General features: G+C 44.4%; 2 protein-coding genes across 5 annotated transcripts in view; both read left to right on the forward strand.

Annotated features, from left to right (window-relative positions):
• Window positions 1-12,990, forward strand: part of prrc2a (proline-rich coiled-coil 2A) — a 17,744-nt gene extending 4,754 nt beyond the window's left edge. For 2 of the 3 annotated variants that reach the window (XM_005748687.1, XM_005748686.1), the window contains exons 2-17: window positions 2,195-2,346; window positions 3,611-3,788; window positions 3,913-4,009; window positions 4,134-4,215; window positions 4,299-4,442; window positions 4,696-4,937; window positions 5,051-5,139; window positions 5,324-5,475; window positions 6,050-6,152; window positions 6,260-6,449; window positions 6,935-7,027; window positions 7,272-7,821; window positions 7,999-8,255; window positions 8,434-8,740; window positions 8,891-9,113; window positions 9,311-12,990. In XM_005748687.1, coding sequence (XP_005748744.1) covers window positions 2,232-2,346; window positions 3,611-3,788; window positions 3,913-4,009; window positions 4,134-4,215; window positions 4,299-4,442; window positions 4,696-4,937; window positions 5,051-5,139; window positions 5,324-5,475; window positions 6,050-6,152; window positions 6,260-6,449; window positions 6,935-7,027; window positions 7,272-7,821; window positions 7,999-8,255; window positions 8,434-8,740; window positions 8,891-9,113; window positions 9,311-12,332 — 5,844 coding nt within the window. In that variant the 5' untranslated portion in view covers window positions 2,195-2,231 and the 3' untranslated portion in view covers window positions 12,333-12,990. The remainder of the gene's footprint in view (window positions 1-2,194; window positions 2,347-3,610; window positions 3,789-3,912; window positions 4,010-4,133; window positions 4,216-4,298; window positions 4,443-4,695; window positions 4,938-5,050; window positions 5,140-5,323; window positions 5,476-6,049; window positions 6,153-6,259; window positions 6,450-6,934; window positions 7,028-7,271; window positions 7,822-7,998; window positions 8,256-8,433; window positions 8,741-8,890; window positions 9,114-9,310) is intronic. The other variant, XM_005748688.1, reaches the window with a different exon arrangement.
• A 3,544-nt stretch (window positions 12,991-16,534) lies between these two features.
• csnk2b (casein kinase 2, beta polypeptide) overlaps window positions 16,535-19,750 on the forward strand; it is a 9,526-nt gene continuing 6,310 nt past the window's right edge. The window contains exons 1-4 of one of the 2 annotated variants that reach the window (XM_005748690.1): window positions 16,535-16,674; window positions 17,324-17,405; window positions 18,754-18,856; window positions 19,472-19,587. In XM_005748690.1, coding sequence (XP_005748747.1) covers window positions 17,334-17,405; window positions 18,754-18,856; window positions 19,472-19,587 — 291 coding nt within the window. In that variant the 5' untranslated portion in view covers window positions 16,535-16,674; window positions 17,324-17,333. Of the gene's footprint in view, window positions 16,675-16,709; window positions 16,850-17,323; window positions 17,406-18,753; window positions 18,857-19,471; window positions 19,588-19,750 lie in introns of those variants that run through there. The other variant, XM_005748689.2, reaches the window with a different exon arrangement.

The raw sequence follows: 19,750 nt of genomic DNA on the forward strand, positions 1-19,750 counted from the left end.
TATATATATGGCAACAGTAGTCTACACATAAGGTCTTTATTAAAAATCAGAAATGCACAGTTTATCTAATGTATTTGAATAGTGGATAGCTGGCTAGGGATTGTACTCAGTTGTGGATATGGACAACTGCAGACACTGTCGATAAAGACAGTTTTAAGTCTTGATGAAAGGTGCTGGCTTAGTTAGTACGTTATAGTATCTCTTGAATTGTAGATGGGACCTCGTGGTGAGGGATGACAAATTAAGACAAATTAAATTAAGGAATGACCCTGGCTATGTGTTAGTCCTATGCAGAGCTTTGCAGACCAATGTCTGCATGTTGTGTCTATGTATTGTCAGAAGGGGGAAGAGCTAAAACTGTGTAGACCAAAAGGTATGTGTTTGCGCTGTTATTTGTCCTTTAGTTTTAACCATTGCCACAGAGAACAAACTCATGTTTCTTTGTAGTGATGTGAAGCCAGGTGTTAAAAGTAATGAACACTGCAGCTCTGTGCTTCTCATGCTTATTTTCTTTATTAATATTATTTTTTTAACACTTCTTTCTCTCCGTGGTGAACTGCATTATCACCTCCTTTAATGTTTGACCCAACTTTTTAATCAGTCAGCATCCTATGCATGCATATCATCACTGCTACATGCTTTTTTTATTTATTAATTAATTTTTTGGCTGTGGGGGACTGCATACAAGCACATTCAAGCACATCTTTGTAGGTTGACTAGCCAAATGCCTACCAAAATAAACATGAACATGCTACCATGAATTCTACTTTATTCTTTACTGCTTACTGCTCTTTGCACTCTAGTCTCTCCTTTCTAGCTAAGTACTTAACGTTTTGACACACATATTGGAGTAGAGTTGACTAGAAACCTGAAATTCAAATAATATTAACCAAGTTGTCAAGAATGCATTGTTATCATAAAAATTGCAAGTGCTTCGAAGCAAAGGGCAGTGAAGGCATTCCTGTCGCCTGACTTTTCCAGTCACGTGGCCACAATTCTTGGTTAAATTCAAAACTGTTGCTTTATTGTTAGCCTCTTCCATGTTGTGTTAAGCTCTCCTGCTAGAAAAGTGGAATTGAACTGAATATATTTGTCTCAGAGGTCACCAATATATTAGTCCAGCTTTTTGAGTCAGGATTGGACCATTATCTGATCCAAAAACTGTGTTGATTCTTGTCTTTATATGTTGTTGATTCACCAAATCCAAGTTAGATGACATTCAGCAATATGTGACAGAAAACTTATGGTCTTACCTATACACATGCTCAAAAGCTTTCAGTTAATTTTTATGTTACGAAGCTGGTTTCCTCGACTGTTGTCCACATTGTCATAGGGAAGTTGTTTAACTTCATAAGCCCCCTGTCTACAGACAGGTCAGTCAAAGTCACACCAGTCTTTACTAAGTTGCTAAGTGTTGAATGAATACCTCAAAATATAAAAACAAGTGTTTTTAAATCAGATGTATCGGTCGTAAATGTAGCAGATGTTAAAATATATCAACTTGCAATCCTTTGTTTAAATTACTGATGGACAGGCTGAAAAATTGTGGGCTAATATTGATGTTTACAATAACACTTCAGCTAATAATGAGACAAGAGTTCTTGTGTTTTAATGTTTTTAAATGTATTTTTTGTATTTCCCACCTGTGTCAGAGAAACAAAGACTGTCTTCCTTTAGCCAGTGCAAAAGGAATGTAAAAAGTTAAATATGAGCCACTCATGTAGGTACATGGCATCTCATTAATTTGTTTAAAAATCAGTAAGTCTGGTATCAGATGATGCTGATATTTGCCAAATATTTTGTTGACATCTTTTTTGTCATTTGAATTGACAAAAAATTTAAAATGGAGGAATATTGCTTCAGACATAGAAGTAAAATTAAACCAGAAAAGCCCCAGAAAATGCTGTAAATTGCCAATTATTCAGATTCGTAGAAAAATTAAAAAAATAAACTAATCTGAGTGTATTATCCCTACGTGCTGTGTCATTGTGTTTCAGAATATCCTGTTTCATAGAGCTATCTTAAAAGAAAGGTTTGCTACACCTATTAATCTGAAAGCAATTATACCTAATGTCAGCTGGAAGAAACATAACTGTATCATATCTGTAATCCCTTGTTAAATATAGTTAAAATTCAGCACTTTCATTCTCTTTCTGTGTATTCTTGTTATCCTTGTCTCTTCTTTCTTCTACAGTCTCAGGGCTCACCATACTCAATGAGCGGACAGCGCAATGTCAGATCGCTCTGGGCAAACTGCAAAGGGGAAGGAAGGCAAAACCAAGTATGCGTCTCTCAACCTGTTTGATACATACAAAGGAAAGAGCCTTGAAACACAAAAGCCTGTTGGTGAGTATCTTCAGAACACACAAGCTTTCACAGCATACATCCAGAGGGGGTGTATTATGAATCAGATTCAGCATAGCCAGGCTTTCTTTGAATTAGCTGGTTTGGTAAAACCTGAAAGTCAGAGCTTATGGCTATCACAACATATCATAATATGTAGATGATAACATTGTTATTATCTACATCCTCAACATACATCACTTTCTAAGCAGTTGTAACAGATTTCAAAGGGCTCTAATTAAATTCTGCCAGGTGGTGTGGTTTAGTAAAAACCTGTGCTGTCACTGATCATTTGAACCTTAAACAAACATATCTCAGTCGGATCTGCTCATTAGTGTGATTACAATTTTCTCGTTGTACTGTGTTTGCACCAACTAATGCAACTTTGAAGTGTTAGCTTAGGGTCTCCTTAATGGCGCTGCTTTTTAATACACAAAGTTTATCTGTCTGTCTGTCTGTCTGTCTGTCTGTCTGTCTGTCTGTCTGTCTGTCTGTCTGTCTGTCTATCAGCACTGTTTTTTGATGAAACTGTGTTATACTGTTTGTTATTGACTAGTGTTTGCACTGACGTGTTAAAGAAATAACAAAGGGAAAAGGGGGTCCTGGAGGGTGAATGGCTCTCGAGGCTCGATGTATTAGCTGAGCTCCAGAGACACTGAGGCTGACCAGAGACAGAGGCTTACTTGTGGATGCTGTTTGACTTCTATGCTGAGACCCCAGTTTATGTTTTATTCAGAGGCTGCCCTCTAGATTCAAGCAGCTGTCCCCTTTCCCCGACTACAGACTTGCCCCCTCTTACATAGTGAAGGCCTGAAGCTGCTGTGGTTGCTCTGAGCCTTAGGAAAACAAATGAGGGATTGATATTCAGAACGGCTTCGCTTTTAGGCTTTTCCATGGTTCTGTAAGCATCAATGTGCTAATGCTTCTCTATAAAATTGTAATTGAAGTGGGTTTGCTGAATGTTTTTAATAACGTCAAGAGAGTTTTTTGTTTGTTTGTTTAAAAAAATAAATAAATCCACATTCATTAGAATCACCAGACCAAAACCACCACGTTTTTAGCCTTCTCAGTGATTCAGCACCCTAATTTTACATCCAGAAAGTAATCAGAACGCCATCCCTGTTTTCAGGCTCCCTCTGGATTTCACCAGTGTAGGGTTTCAGTGGTCCATCTGTGCTAGCGACTTCCTGCTGTTACAACCAAATTTCCCCTTGTGGGACAATTAAAGAATTATTGCTATTCTATTCTATTCTTGTTTCCATATCAGTTCCCCCACGCCATGGCCTGCAGTCTCTTGGTAAAGTTGCCTCTGCGCGGCGTATGCCACCCCCTGCCAACCTGCCCAGTCTGAAGGCAGAGAACAAAGGCAACGATCCTAACGTCTCGCTCGTTCCCAAAGACGGCACAGGATGGGCAAGCAAACAGGAAGCAGCAGACCCAAAGAGGTAAGAAAGCTGTAATCAAACACCTTTAAGTTATTGGGTGTTAATGTAACAAGTAGTTTTATTCTTGTGTGATTGCTTGTTGCATTCGGTCTGAAGACTTGTATGTCTGCTTTTTCCCTCTCAGTACCGATGCATTGTCAGCACCGCAGCCGGAGTCGCAGCAGCCTGTGGCTTCACAGACACCTGCACCGACCCGCCCGAGAACCCCGCAAGCTTCAGAGGTACACGTTATCTCCATAACATTAAAACAGAATATACCCTGAGTAATGGTTGCCGAAAGACATCTAGCACTACTAGCTGGCGTGTATCATATGGTATTTGACTTTGTGTGTGCACTGTGTTCAGGCTCTGGCCCCAGCTTCAACCCAGGCCGTAGGGGCAAGGTCCTGGGCACAGGCCAGTGGAACACATGGAACACAAGGGGATGGTGAGTCCTTCTTTTGCTGCATGTCCTTCAATGGGTTTGTTTGTTTGCAACTCAGCCCCTCTTTTCATCATATGTTTTTGCAGGTGGAAAGGGATCAAACCTACCGTCGCCATTCTCTCGCGAGGAATTTCCCACCCTGCAGGCGGCTGGCGACCAGGACAAAGCTGGCAAAGAACAGGGCACTGCAGATCAGTGGTATGGGCCCGGACCAAGCCTCCGCCCCCAGAGTGAGTAATGCAAGCTTTGTCTCTAATAATTTGTCATCCACTTATTTGTCTATGGTAGTTTGGAGAGAAACACCTCGGGCAGGATTTTCATTTGTATTTATTTATTTTTGAACTTTACTAATTGACAGTATTGATATTCATTGCTTTTCACATTCATAATCATAAAAAATGACTTTCCATTCTTGTTCTGATTACATAAAAGTCCATAAATCATACTAACCACTCCGTCCTCTCCTGTCTTCACTGTCCTCAGACGTTACAAGTTGGCGGGATGGTGGGGGCCGAGCCCTGGCACCCACCCTGCCTGGGGAGGGGGTAACCGAGGGTGGCACTGGTGGAGCTCTGGTGATGGATGGGGCAGCAGGGGTCCCCCCTCCAAACTCACAGAACCACGGGCCACCTAGGAACCCTCCTGCAGGCAGCCCCGCCCTGCCCTTGCCCCAGCCTCCTGTGGGGCCTGGGTTCCCCCAATATCGAGGGATCATACCCCCCTTCGTAAGTGTTAGTTTTCTTTTATTAGCATTTATCTTTATCTTCTCGCCCAAATAAATAAACAAACAAAAACAAAAGAAATGGGTGTCTGAACTGGATCTGTTATTACTCCCTAGATGTATCCTCCCTATCTGCCCTTCCCGGGCCCCTATGGGCCTCAAGGGCCCTACAGGTACCCACCACCTGGTGAAGGGACAGCTCCAAGGTATGTTCACTGAGATGCTACTTCATCTACTTTTAATTTCACTGTGGAGGGAAAATGTTCTTCAGTGCAGTCAAATGGCCTATAGTTTAACTCCTAAGTAATCAAGAGCTGCTTTTTTTGGGCCATGCTTTTTTTCTTTTCTTTCATCATATCCCTTAAAAAAGAACCTCCCCCATTATTTCAGGTTCTCTCGTGGGCCGGTCGGTCCTGAGAGCAGGTCACAGGGCGGTCCACGCGATGTGGGTGGAGAGGTGGTAAAGCGACCCTCCATTTTAAAACAAGACGATTTGAAGGAGCTAGATGAGCTGGACCACGATGGAGACGAAGGCTGGGCAGGTAAAAAAAAAAAAAAAAATTTAAATAAAATTCCATTCACAAAGGTGAAACATCATAAAACTGGTTCTAAGTTTGTAAGCCACCTCCAAATATACACTAAAACAGTGTTTTTGTTAAATGAAGTTATTTTCTTTTTGAAGTTGTTCCTATCTATAATAAAAACAGAATGTTTTCTGTTTGGAGGAGGGCTCTAAAGCATGCAGAAACAGAAATTTTAACAAATGGCTTTAAAACAATAATAATTGGTTACTTTTAATGTTGTTACAGACCTAGAACAAGAATCATAACCTTCTGTGTTTTAAGTAAAGACTTGTTTTTGTGTGTCTTGCTTATGCAAGTTAATTTAGTTCAGCTGTGCAGAGCGTGTTCTGCCGAGCCTTCCTTTTTCTGCTTTCCAGGATTGCTGTTGTTGGTGCATATCAAATTTCATGCTGATCTGTCCAGCATGGTTTAAGTTGCTGGAGGGAGGGAGAAGGATTAGTGATGGTTGCTGAATAATGTTACACTGTGGATGTTTGGCACAAACATGGTTCTGATGGCTTCCATTTTGTTTTTTGTTGTTTTGCTGAAACAGGAGCTCATGAGGAGATAGATTACTCCGCCAAGCTGAAATTCAGCGATGATGAAGGAGAGGAAGAGGGAGAAGAGGATAGAAACGAGAGCAAGATTGATCTGCGGTGAGTGACCAAATACATTTAAATTACAGTACTCTTGGGGGGGGGGTTGTTGTTGTTGTTTTTCTAGATATTATTCACTTACATTTTTTTGTCCTTCTTGTCCTCAGTGATCAGCAGAGGTCTCAGGATGCCCCCAATGCAACCTCTCACTCTCGAGCCTCAGACAGCGGTGGAGAGACCCGCAGGACCCCTCCCTCTAATGTTGACAATGGCCCCCAACCCCCCTCCAGCAAGCCAGGATGGGCCGAGGAGGGAGGTAGTGGTTGGGTGAGCCAGGGAGCGCCATCCGCCTATCAGGTACTGTGTTGAACAGCAGTAACAACAAGACATTTTTCACTGCAGGAACCTGTGGGCTCTTTTAGGAACCATCCCTTTAGGACCTCTTAAAGGGGTGTTTTCAGACCAAAAAACACTTGCCTATAACTACTATGCAGGTGAGGAAGAGAAGCAACGTAGAATTGTCCTCTTGAATCCCTCGATATTTTTTGGGGGTTTTTTTGGAACAGGAAGATTTGTGGTGAATCCTACACCGCAATGGGAACAGGCTTAAACGGGCTGATTTGGGGTTGTAAATGTGTGCTCTGAGTTCCTGCAGTGGATAAGGCCCTATGGTTTTACCTTACATTGAGGCCTTGTGAAGTTTTCAAATTGAAAACAGGTTACAGAGTTAATTCTGTCAAGGCAAGACTTTTTTAGTGGGCAGGCATGTGTGAGTGTCTGTATTTTGCATCAGTGTAGATCATTGTGGTGGACCTTAGCTAACTGTGTCTGCCTGTATACAGGGGCGCAGGCCTGGATTGGGTGGTCCCCAGGAGCAGCCCTCCCCCCCACCTGGGCCGCTCCTCGGACCAGGGCCCTACTCCTTTTACCGACAGGTAGACATCAGGACAGGGCCTCATAGAATAATCATTTCTGTCATTGCCTCATCCACCACCTACGGGTCTTATAGCCAAGTCATTTTTAGTTTTAAGTTCCCTTTTCCCCCCCTTCACTTTGGTTTTTGTTACAGTGGAGATTATCATTCATACATACATTTCTACTTTTTAAAAGATTACAGTAATTTCACTTGGAAGGTTAAAAACTTCATGATAAAACATTCAGTGTTTTCTAACTCCTCAGGATCGGCCCCACAATCAGGGAGCCTCTCTTGGCCAGGGGAAACCTGCCCCTGCCCAGCATCAACCAGCAGCAGGAGCCCCTAACCCTCTTACACAGCCTGGTCTGCTGGTTCATGCAGCCCAGGGGGATGATGAGGACGAGACGTGGCGTCAGCGCAGGAAGCAGTCATCCTCTGAGATTTCTGCTGCTGTTGAGCGAGCTCGTCGCAGGCGTGAAGAGGAAGAACGCAGGATGGAGGAGGAGAGACGTGCAGCCTGTGCGGAAAAGCTGAAGAGGCTGGATGAAAAGCAGCAGCAGCAGAGCAGCAACACAAGTGCTGCTGGTGGTGGTGGCGGCAGCAAAACCCCTAGCCTTGATGGGAATTCAACAGCTGCTATGGCAGGCAGCCCAAGTCCATCAGTTTCAGCTTCCTCCCCTAATATCAGCCAGCCTCCTTCCCCCTGCGTGGACTCTGAGGAGCCTCCAGTGCTAGCTGTCCCGTCAGGGACAGGTCCAGCTGGTAATGACCGCCAGCGACCCAGCAGCAACAGCAGTTACGACTCTGGTGCAGGTGAGTTTCTCAGATGCAAATGGCCTGAAACACAGACCTATCCTGACAAAAATCATCAAGAAGCATTCAAGTAAATAACATTTCTATTCTTTATTTAATATAGCATTTTAAGTAAATACACCACATAATAATCATGATGACTACAGATTTAACCCTGCAACTTTGTTCTTGATTTAGATACCCAACAGTGTCCCCAGTTGGCTGCACCACAGCCGCAGCAGCCCACACTGGATGTACCTTTACTAGGAGAGAGTAAGGAAGAAGCTGTGAGCACTCCTCACATCCGTACAGGAAGTGGAGGCGAAAGAGGAATCGACCAAGTAAAAGTCGAAAATATCGGAGGGGGATCCGGTCGTCAAGCTGGTGGCCCTCCTGGCCAGGGCTACTCAAAGTATCAGAAGTCTCTTCCACCTCGATTTCAGAGGCAGCAGCAGGTTTGTTTTTGTTTTTGTTTTTTTTTTCCAAACGTAAGAGAGAAATTCAGTTAAAAGTTGTTGTTGCATTCTGATTGAGCAGGGCCACTGTGATTTTCTCTTTTTACTTTTTTTTCCTCAAAGGGAAGTGCTTTTAAACAACCTGAGTGATTGCATTTTTCCATTCACTTCTCTGTAGGAGCAACTCCTAAAGCAACAGCAGCAGTGGCAACAGCAACAGCAGCAACAACACAGCCAGGCATCACAAAGTCAGCTGTCCCCACAGACCCAGGCTCCACAAGGTCCTTCACCAGGTTCAACTCCCCAGCCTGTACCTGGACCTAAACAGGGCGGACCCTTGTATCAGCCTGGCGGTATGGTTCGACCTCCACCCTTACCATTGAATTTTGACCCTCGGTGGATGATGATGCCCTACATGGACCCTCGTATGATACAGAGTCGCCCTTCACCCATGGAATACTATCAGGCCGGCATGCATCCTTCTGGTAAGTGGATGCATAAACACAAGTAATAAAATTAAATCAGGAAATATTGCAGTATTACAGGCCATGCTTAAAATGTTCAGTGGTATTGTGTTACTGTGAAGTCACAATGTTGGCTGTTGACTTAGATATTTTTCTTAAAATTTTACTCAGGGCTTATTGGGCGTGAGCGGTCTGATTCTGGGGGGTCTGGTTCAGACCCCTTTGACAGACAGCAACAGCATCCAGGGCATCCTCACCGTGGGACTCCCCCTATGGATCCTAAGCTGGCCTGGGGGCCTGAGGTGTTCCCTGGAGGAGGGGAAAACCGTGGGCTAACTTCTCCCCTGAGACAGAAGCAGGCATCAGAGGATGATGATGTGGCCAAAGGACCCAGGTATGGATACTCGTTTTGTTTTGTTTGAGTGAGATCGAAGATAAAACCTCCTTCTTTACTGTTAGATTGTTGCTATATAGAGCAATTATAAAAGTGTCCATGTAAGTTTGTATTGTTTTTTTTTTTTTTTATCATCTGTGTTTTCATTTATTGAGTGAATAAGTTGCTATTTTGTATTCTGTCTTTCTTTATCATAGGAGCGACACTCCTCCACACCGCATGCGAGAGGGTGGATTGGGACCCATTCAGCAGCCCAGCTCTGCATCTGGGACATCCAATCAAACCCCACCCCCTGTTGGCAACCAGGGAGGCAGCCATCACCCTCATCACTACATCGGCGGACAGGGCAACTACAGCAACTTCCCCGATCAGGGCGCAAGGATGCCTCCTCACCAGCATCAGAGGGCGGGTGAAAGGGGAAGCCAGCCACATGGGTTCCCCCACCAGGATGAAGGGCCTGCCCGAGGAGCTCAGCAGGGCCAGATATGGGGAGCCCCACATCCTCACTATGATCGTAGCGGGCGCCCAGATCATCCTCCTGTTGAAAGCAACTCTCACCTCCACCACCCTCACAGCCACCACCCTCAACAGCCTCACTTCCCTCTCCATCCCCATAAGCCAGAGAACAGAGGTGGTGAGGCCCCAGCTAAGAAGACTGACTCTTCTCCTCCTCTTCACCAACCTTCCCTCTCATCCTCCTGCTCCTCTTCCTCCTCTTCCTCCTCCGCCAGGGAGGATGGGAATGTCAAAGTGGCACCGCACCATCACCCATCACAGAGAGAGAGCGAAACCAGTGTCGGGCACAGTCACGCTGAAAGAGGCAGCAGTGGTAACGCTGGAGGTGGTGGCCATGTGAAACAAGAGAAGACAGGTCTGGCATATACTTCCCATTCAGCCAACACTTCTAGCCCACCTCTGGCTCAACTTGGCAGCCACAGTCAGCCCCCACAGCAGCAGCATCCTCATCCTAAATCAAACCAAAGAGGAGGGCGGGAGCATAAGACAGAGACACACTGGGGTCCACGGCCTGGCAGCAATACTACTGGGGGTTCCTCTCACGGAAGGAGGGGCAACAATGCAGGAGGTGGGAACAACTCCCGTGGAGGAGAGGACTCTTCCAACACTCCATTGGACCACAAACCCTCCAACCAATCAGGAGGGAGCAATGCCAACAGGAGGGCTGGGCCCATTAAGAAGCCAGTGCTGAAAGAAATCAAGAGAGAGGCAATGGATGCAGATGGAGGAGAAAAACAAGGCACAGGATTTGGAAAAGATAAAGAGCAAGATGGTGGACAGCCTGTCTCTATGAAGCAGGATGCCTCCTCCAACTCTCAGAACACATCAGTTTCATCTAAGGACGAGCCACCCCAGACAGCCAAACCCAGAAATGGTGGAAAAGAGCGATCCTCAGCTGGAGGAGGGTCAGGTAGAGGTCAAAAAGATGTAGACACTACTTCATCAGGTTTTTCAGGGTCCTCCTCCAGGAGAGACAGAGACTGTTCCTTTGAAAAGGGAGGCAACATCTCTCACCACCATGGAGTCCCCCAGAAAGGCGGCAGAGCCAGCAGAGGAAGAGGGGGAGAATTCTATGGGCGAGGCCGTGGGTACCGGGGCACCTACATGGCTAGTGCTGGACCCACAGGTGGAAGCCGGGGCAGAATGGGTGGCAGGAGTGGAAGAGACTACCGCTCAACAGCCGGTGGTGGCCATCATCAGGAATCCAAGGGTGAAGGAGCCAGTGGAAGGCATGGTCAAGATCGGTCCCAGCATAACCCAGCCAGGGCCAGAAACCGCAGTGAAACCCGCAGTGAGGGCTCGGAGTATGAAGAAATCCCCAAGAGGAGGAGGGAGAGAGGCTCTGAGACGGGCAGCGAGAGTGGAGCAAGCGATGTCGGCCACTCGGACAAAGAAGACAGCCAGAAATCGAACACCAAGAATGGCTCTGATAACACCACTAGCAGTGTAAACATTTCATCTGCTCCACCCAGAGGCTCCCAGGCCCGTGTCTTCACCCCTAGGGGTGTGCCCTCTAGAAGGGGCAGGGGTGGCGGAGGTGGAGGAGGAAACATCTACAGGAGTAGTGGCAATATGGGAGCAACAGCTGGGGGACACCGTGTTGGGCCCAGCTCAGGCTCGCATGGTGGGTCCTCCAAGTCTTCAGCTTCAGCCCGGAAACAGCAAGGTCCGCCACAGAGCTCTGGGCATAAAGACTTAGGCCGAGGAGGAAATGCTGGTGAGAAGAAGGACAAGGTGGCTGATGGAAGTCAAACTCAAAGTCAGGGGACCAACCCCCCTCAGCCGTCTCTGCCTGCTACAACAACCTCTGCTACTCTGGTTTCCACTGAAAATGGTGGAGTTGCGACCCAGCAAACTTCTGCAAAACCTGTGTCAAACTCTGGAGGGCCAAATGCTCTTCCTCTTCCTTCTAATCGTGGCTTTGAGCGACCACCTAGGCGCCGTCGTCATGGGCGATCCCAGCACCAGCAGGACAAGCCGCCCCGCTTCCGGAAACTGAAAGAGCGGGAGAATGCTGCTCGTATCAACGGCAGTGTGGGGGTCATTGGTGGAGAAAGGCCCTCATCTCCTTCCATGAATTCTGTGCAAGATGGTAACGGAGCCCCAGTCTCTGCTCCCATGACAGGAAATGCCCAGAATGCTACCCACAACGCCACATTAACGGCCAACAGTAACAACAGTGGCGGGCATCTCAGTAATGCGAACAGCCACCACCATCATCACTACAACCAGGGCAGTGTGGGTCCCACGCACCCACAGCACCCCCACGGTGCCAAGTCGCCTGACTTCACCAACCAGAACTCAGACCAAGCCAATGAGGAGTGGGAGACAGCTTCTGAGAGCAGCGACTTCACAGAGTTCAGAGACAGAGAGGGGGGAGGGGGAGGAGGAGGAGGGAAGTCGTATGCTTCTCATCACCACCACCACATGGGAAGAGGCGGAGGAGGAGGAGGAGGCGGCAGCATCGTGGAGCGTGAGATGACGGGGAAAGAACCCTCTGCTAACAAACGAAGCTTCTCGAGTCAGCGTCCTGGGATGGAGCGGCAGAACCGGAGGGTCAACACCGGAGGACCTGGAGGTGGTGGAGGGGGGGGAAGAGGCCCCCGTGGCCCACCTGGCGGCGGCCCTGGTGGACCTGGCAGCGGAGGCGGCAACCGGGGAGAGAAGCGTGGCAACTGGCCCTCACCGAAAAATAGGAAGTGACGGAATATGCGACATTTCAGTTAAACCCCACCCACATTAACCCCCACCCTGTTACGCCTTTAATCCTTTTTGATCGTAATTTCACAGCTTATCTGTTGGCATTAGTGCTTTGTACAGTAAATGGAGATGGTATTCACCCCTCCTTCCCCACCCAGTCACCTCTTTCACCTTTGCATCATCCTCGTATCTGCCGTCCGTTCTTGTAAATTTCTCAGTTTGTTCCATCTGCTCTCTGTTCATTTGTGCCCCACCCTCTTTTTTTTTTTCTTCTTTTTTTCTTTTTTTCTTAACTCTTCCTCACCCCGGTTGGATTTGACAAGCATGTGATTGTTCAATTGGTGGGCGGGGGGGGGTTACACCTCATTTTGACAGAAGACAGTCACACTGAGCTCCACACACACTCACACATACAAGCACAAATGTGACATCTTTAAAACCCCCACAAAGAGCATGTGAGGTCACTTGAGCCCAGAAGGAAAATGTGGGATTAAATTGGCATGAATATTTGGATCGGCCAAACTTTTATATTTATGTGTCTGTGTATATTTCTGTCACACTCTGGCCTCGTGTGGTTTTCTGTATTGCAGTTGTGCATCACTTCCTTCACAAGTGAAAGGGGTGCAGCTACATCTTTTAATAAGAACAATGTACCATAAGACGTTTTGTTTCTGTCTTTTGTTTGGCCTCGTGTCAGCTCTGATTTTTCAGCCTCGTGAGGAATTTTAGGGGTGTGTGTGTGTGTGTGTGTGTGTGTGCGTGCGCGTGTGTGTTTTCTCTCTTCAACAAAGCAAGTCATTAAACTAAATTTTTACTAAAAATGTCCAAATTCCTCCTCTGACTGACTTTTTGGTCCGATTACTGTGATGAGACCTGTTAAAGTACTACTGCTCAGTGATTGGTCTTTATATCAATGTTTCTGCTGCTTGTTCAGGTCGATGGTTTGAATTTTGTTTTTATTTTTTGAATGATCTGCTCTGACATTTCATTATAATTATAATTGTTATTTTCTTTAAAGAGGAGGTTTTTGGCCTCGTCGTAGCATCTTCACCTGCAGAATTTCTGCACACTGCAAAAATCTAACGTTTCCCCCCACAGGCAGTAGTTTGAAGCTCCCTTTCTTTGAGTTCCGTTTGCCCTCCGGAAGACTGTATCGATGGCGTGATGGCTTTATTTTAATATCTATTATTTTCTCGGGGTGACTTCCATTTTAATGGAAATGTGTTTTTCCCTCCTTTCAAGTTGGGGGGAATGAATTAAATGAAAATGTAGGTCATGATAGAATAAAGCAGATGTTTGACTTTTCCTGAAATTGTTTATGCTTCGATAGATGATCGAGTATGTTCTAATAAGCACTCCTTGTAGTATAACAAACATCCACTGTTGCTGGTTCTTTTCCTCTTCTTTTGTGTTAATGACTTGGGCAAGTTACACATGATAAAGCAGGACGGGGTACTCTGTCTGGGCCCAGAGTACACAGCTAAGGCCAAGTGTTGTACACCCCTCTGCTTGTCGTAGCAGAGGCTCCTCGCACCAAGAAGGACTCCTTGTCTGAGGTATGAAGTATTTTTCACAGGCGTGTTTACTCGGGAAGGCTGTTTTCGTTTGGACGGCAGCAAGCGGGAGCTCAAATTAAAATTCAGGACTTAAAGCTGAACCGGGGGGTGACCGAGCATCGCCTTCTGCAGTTTGCTGCACGGTTTTCAAGATTTTACTTGCAACAATTAATGCTGACCTGAAGTGAGGAAATGTGGGATCGATGTAAGATTACACACTCAAACACAAGTTTAAGAGAGACAGAAAGACTGGAGACAACAGCAAAGGTGAACTAACATGTTTTCACATCTTCATCAATTCTGTCACTGCTGTAAGTTGGGGTTCGTTTGTTTACTGACAACGGTGTGAAGGTTGTCTCTGGGATGTTGTGAGTAGGGCATTTGATGATTTGTGTATGTGTGCGTGTACGTGAGCGTGTATGTACGTGTGCTTGGTTGTTTTGGTTTTGTTTTTTTCTGGTGTCTGTGTAATAACGAGGGGAGGGTGGGGGACCAGAGGGTTATAACATGAATGGCGAGCACTTTTCTGCCTTGTTTGCCCGCGAGTGATTTAACCAATTATTATTATTAAGACAATTCTACTGTTTCTTAAATACATCCACATATATATACATTCAGCTGTGTGTATATGTTCATCCAGATTAAGAATCTGCAGTGGGAAACGTCACCAGTTGGTTTTCTTTTGTGTAATTTAAGCATACGTTCATCAGCAGGCAAGCGAAGTTGGACATATTTTATTTTTCCACTATGACTTCTGAGCATGAACACACGTGGGTGCAGCTTGCCTTGCCTGTTACTGGTTTCTTCATTGATAGCTATACTCTTTAACACTGGCTCAAAGAGTCCTTCATCCCTCCTTAACTCTTAATGTTGATGTGCGCATTATTGTATGTACCCATGTTAAAAACAAAAGTGTATTCCAGATAAAAGAGAGAAAAAATTACTCAAGATTGTATTATGTTTCCAGCATTACTGAGGTACCTGGAGTGGGTCAGACTTTTTTTTTTATTTTTTTTATTTTTTTTTAGCATTTATGGTTTTATTAATGGAACCGTAATATACACACATGTATGTATATTGGTATGTATCTAAGTTTTTGTCTACCCCAACTTACATTCCCACAAACAAATGTTGCCATTTTTAGTTCAAGGGAGCAATGTACAAGCAGAGAAGTGTCTTATTATAATAAAGTTATACAGAGAAGGCAAAGTTAAATAAACTACTTTTGATTTAATGGAAACATTTAAGTTGTGCGTCTGTTTCTTTGATGATAAAATTGTTCTCTGCCTGCTTGTGTGGTAGAAGAAAGATTGTATAAATGGTGGTGGTGCTTGTGTGTGACATGTATGTGTTGTTACAGTGTTAGATGTTCATGTTGAGTTTCTGATCGTGAGGTCTGCGTATGTGAAAGCAATCCCTGAGAGAAAACCTCAGGCTCCACCACAGGAGTACACAGAGCTGCTTTCAATTACACAAGATGTGCCACGGAGCGTCTCAGAAGCACGTCCTCCACATCGCTAAAAGCGGCGTTGGGTCCATTTTTAGCTCATCCGGCCGCAGTTCACAGGAGTCTCTGCTCCTCCTGGAGGATTTTAGTGAAATGAGAATATTTTGTCCTGAACTTTCATTTATCTTTTAGTGGACGGAGCAAAAGCGACCGATTTGTTTCCGCAGTCAGACTATTCTAAATACGTGTCCAATAGTTTTTTTGTTTTGATTTATTTATTTATTTATTTGGGGGGGGGGGGGTTCTATTCATGGTATAGTCATGGTTCTGTATGATGTCAGAGAGAGCCTCAGCTCTCCACAGCTCTGGCTCAGAGTACAAAAGTCACACCTTCATGCTGTTTAAAATTTCTGCTTATGAGGGGCAATCAATCAGGATGAACTCACAGGCTACACTAAGGCCCAGCATAAAATAAGCTGAACGTCAGGACAGTAGCTCCACTTTAATTAAATTTAATAACTGTACATGAACGGCTCTTGTTGAGATAAATGTACAAGGTGCAGGTTACTTGTACTTTTATCTCGACATGAGATTATTTTTGATGGTGGTTAATGAATGATTTGAAAGAACAATCATCTGAAGTTGAAGCTTTTTTTCTTTTTTCCTTTTTCTTTATATTTACTATGATTCAATCTCACTTTTAAGCCATAATACAAACAATGGTTATCCAGAAGAAAACATTTATTTGTACATTTTAATTGTGCTTTCTTTAAAATTTCTAGGTCCAAGTTTCATGACAAACATTTTAACGTTTAGTCATTACTTCATTGGGAGTCACAATAAGTTCAGAAATGAGTATGTACATGAGAGAGACCGATCATGTTGGTGGGGTGTGGAGACAAAGAGAGGAAAGGCTGAGATGGTTTGGACATATGCAGGAGGAGCAAGACAACAGCAATTCATGGATATAATGTCAAAGGAGAATTCTAGGGATAGGGATGAGAATAATATGGAAGTTGATGTATTCATTAGTAGATGGTTATCAGAAAAAAAACTTTGAACGGGCCATATTTTATATACTTTTATAAATTATTATTGTAAAAAGAGAGACAGGATGGAAAAGAGGGCTAACAAACAGCTTTTTCACGAACATGCAGTACCGGGACTGAACAGTGAGCGGCAGCACCGATAAGTCTTGAACCTTCCGACGGCAGACCGGAGGAAGAGGAAGAGCGTAACCTACGGGGTGAACTGGGAGGTGGTGTCCATCTTATTTACACCCGTGAGATTGCTAAATTGTTGATCTGTTGATTTCTTCGGGATTGTTAAAGCTGAAAGCCGGGTAAGTTAGCATTGTTACGCATATCAGTCCGTTGAGCCGTTTGAGCGCAGAGGCAGAAGAGCCACGGCAGACCCCCGCTCCGGGGCCTGAAGTCGTACCAGGCGCCATATTGACGCTCTTCTGGTTTTAGCTTAGCATGCTAGCGTTACCCGGCACGCAGGACTACAGCATACATGTAAGGCCGGATTTAGCCCATTGTTTTGTTATTCATTAGACGTGTTTTTGACAGAAAATCTGCGCTAAATGCGATAAAGCAAACTTTAAAAGTTACCCTAACGACAGGGAGAAGGTAATACCTGTTAGCTGGCTTAGCCTTTACAGATCTTGAGCAGCGACTGTTACTGATATACTTTTATGATCTTTTCACAAGAAAAGGTTAATAAATGACTAACAAACAATCCAGTTGGGCGAAAGTATCGGTTAAATCTGTTATTTAGTGAGTGAACGCTTAGTGTTGCATTCATATCGTTATCGAAAAAACAAGAAATGGCCCATTATTTTCCAGGGGTTAGCATCAATGCTAATCAGGTGCTCACACCAGATGAACAGCTTCTTTTTGTGCCGCGTTAAACCAGACCTAGCTACTGTAATATGAAGCTGTTGAATGTTGGCTTTTTCCCCACTCATAATTTACTGTTTCATTTTTCAGGTCTTCAGAGATGAGCAGTTCAGAAGAGGTTTCATGGATCTCCTGGTTCTGTGGGCTGCGGGGGAATGAGTTTTTCTGTGAGGTGAGGAACCAAGGCGGACATATTTTTACAACACATGAGTGTCGGGGTTATTTGTGATATAAGGCCATGCATGGTTTGGAGACAGAGAAGTGGCAGAGTAGCAGTTGCTAAGATTATCACGAAAAAGAGCAAGGATGGACAGGGATAGAAATTAGCTAGTGCACATGCCCTGTATTTTACCCTTATGTTATTTATCTTCTACCAATATTCCACTGTATAAATACCCACCACCTTTATATTTATGAATACCCAGTAATTCTATCTTCTAAACTATGCTCTAATGTTTTATTTCTTATTTTGTCTGTACTTTTTGGGGTTGTTTGTATTCTGTTATATATACGTTAGCCTTTTATCTTATATCTTATGTTTTAACATTGTTGTGAAGCACTTTGGTGTGCCTTCGGTTTTAAATGTGCTACATCAGGGAGGGCTCAGATTGAGTGGTGTGGGAACAAAGTGAGACAGGTGATGCTGAGATGGTTTAGACATGTGCGGAGGAGGGATAGTGGATATGCTGGACAAAGGATGTTGAAGATGTAGCTGGCAGGCAGGAGGAAAAGAGGAAGACCACAGAGCAAGTTCATGGATGTTTTGAAGGAGGACATGCAGAGGGATGGTGTGAATGAGGAAGATGTTAGGGATAGGATGAGATGCAGACTGATGATTCACCTAAAGAAAGCAGCCAGAATGAGAAAATGAAATAACATTTCTGTTACCAAAAGAGGAAAAATTCACAGATTTCTTTAGAGTGATGGAGACCTTCAAAAAAAAAACTCCTGCTTATCAAATTTATTACAGCTACCTGGTGTACAGTTGGGTTTTCTCCCAGCAGTTTCTAAACTGGAGAAAGGCAACATCCTACGTGTGCATTTCTGGACTTAGAGTACACATCTTGTGTGTAGATGTGTAATAATTCAAATATTTTGTGCAGAAATGCTAAAATGTGTAAAAACAAAAAACTATGAAAAAGTTAAAAAATATCAATAACACAGTAATAGTAATAAATTAGCAAAAAATGTCTGGGTCAGTCACTGTAAGGGTTAAACAGTTCATACTCCTGTCTTGATGGATCCTCAATCACCCAGGTAAGGAAATCCCAGAAAGTGATTTCTGTTCATGAGGTGCGTTGTCAGTTGGAGAAATGTTTTATCACACATCCAGCTTCGTGAAGAAATCGGAGGATCTGTTTCAAACCGAACAAGTCATTTTGAGGATTGTTAAAATATTTTTCCTGCTGAAAACGCTACGATCAGATGAACAGAATCAACTTTCAGGGAGTTCTGTTCCTACAGCTACTTGATTCCTCATGGATTGAAATGAGTCTGATTTGTGGTTTCTCCAACGACAGGTGGATGAAGACTACATCCAGGACAAATTCAACCTAACTGGGCTCAATGAGCAGGTTCCACACTACCGCCAGGCTCTAGACATGATCCTGGACCTTGAGCCAGGTCTGTATGTTGCATTCCTGACTCATTGTTCTCAGTTTTAAGTAAATAAGGTATGTCAGTGTTTGCTTATGTGACACATTTGCCAAAAAAGCAAAAGATCCCCAGTTTGATCCCGGAAGGAGACACAAACCCCTCTGGGGTTGTATCACCAATCTGGCCTAAAAATCTGCCAAACAAAACATGAGGAGCTGCCTGCTGTGGCGAGTGGAAAGTCGCTTTATTGTTTGTTGTCTGTATGCAGAAGTATTACTGTTTATCACCTCCCATCTGCAGCAGACATCAGGAAGTAAGACTAAAAGAGCTGCAGTGTTTCATGTCTGTGACATCTCCTGAGCTTTTAATGTGTTCCTTCTGTCATTAACAAATAATGAGAGGGGGACATTTGATCTCGGCTTTCTTTTGATTTGAGGTGCTTTGTGCAGGTTTCCTCTCTCTTTTCAAACTTGCTCACAACATCTTTGTTTCATGCTCTTTTATTGCTGGAGCACCTTTAGAAAACCATAATGTGTCCCAGTCTCTCTGTTTTATTCCCAGCGTTTCCTTTTCCTCTGATAAATTTATGTTTTTTCCAACTGTCAAAAGCGTGAGTAGTTTCCCTGTTTCTGATTTCTTTAGATGAGGAGCTTGAGGACAATCCCAACCAGAGCGACCTGATTGAGCAGGCTGCTGAGATGCTGTACGGCCTCATCCATGCACGCTACATCCTCACTAACCGAGGCATTGCACAGATGGTAGGTGCCAAAAATCCACCAGTTCTGTCTCTACATGTTGTTTGAGTCAGATTTTACTCCACTCGTAATGGAGTAAAGTGTTGTTGAGATGTGAATGTCTCATACGTGGTAATCAGGATAGTTGTACTTAAATTATAATCTTGTGTGTGTGTGTGTGTGTGTG

This window comes from Pundamilia nyererei, unplaced genomic scaffold (assembly GCF_000239375.1).
Source record: "Pundamilia nyererei isolate P.nyererei 1_Seehausen unplaced genomic scaffold, PunNye1.0 scaffold00226, whole genome shotgun sequence".
Classification (NCBI taxonomy): Eukaryota; Metazoa; Chordata; class Actinopteri; order Cichliformes; family Cichlidae; genus Pundamilia; species Pundamilia nyererei.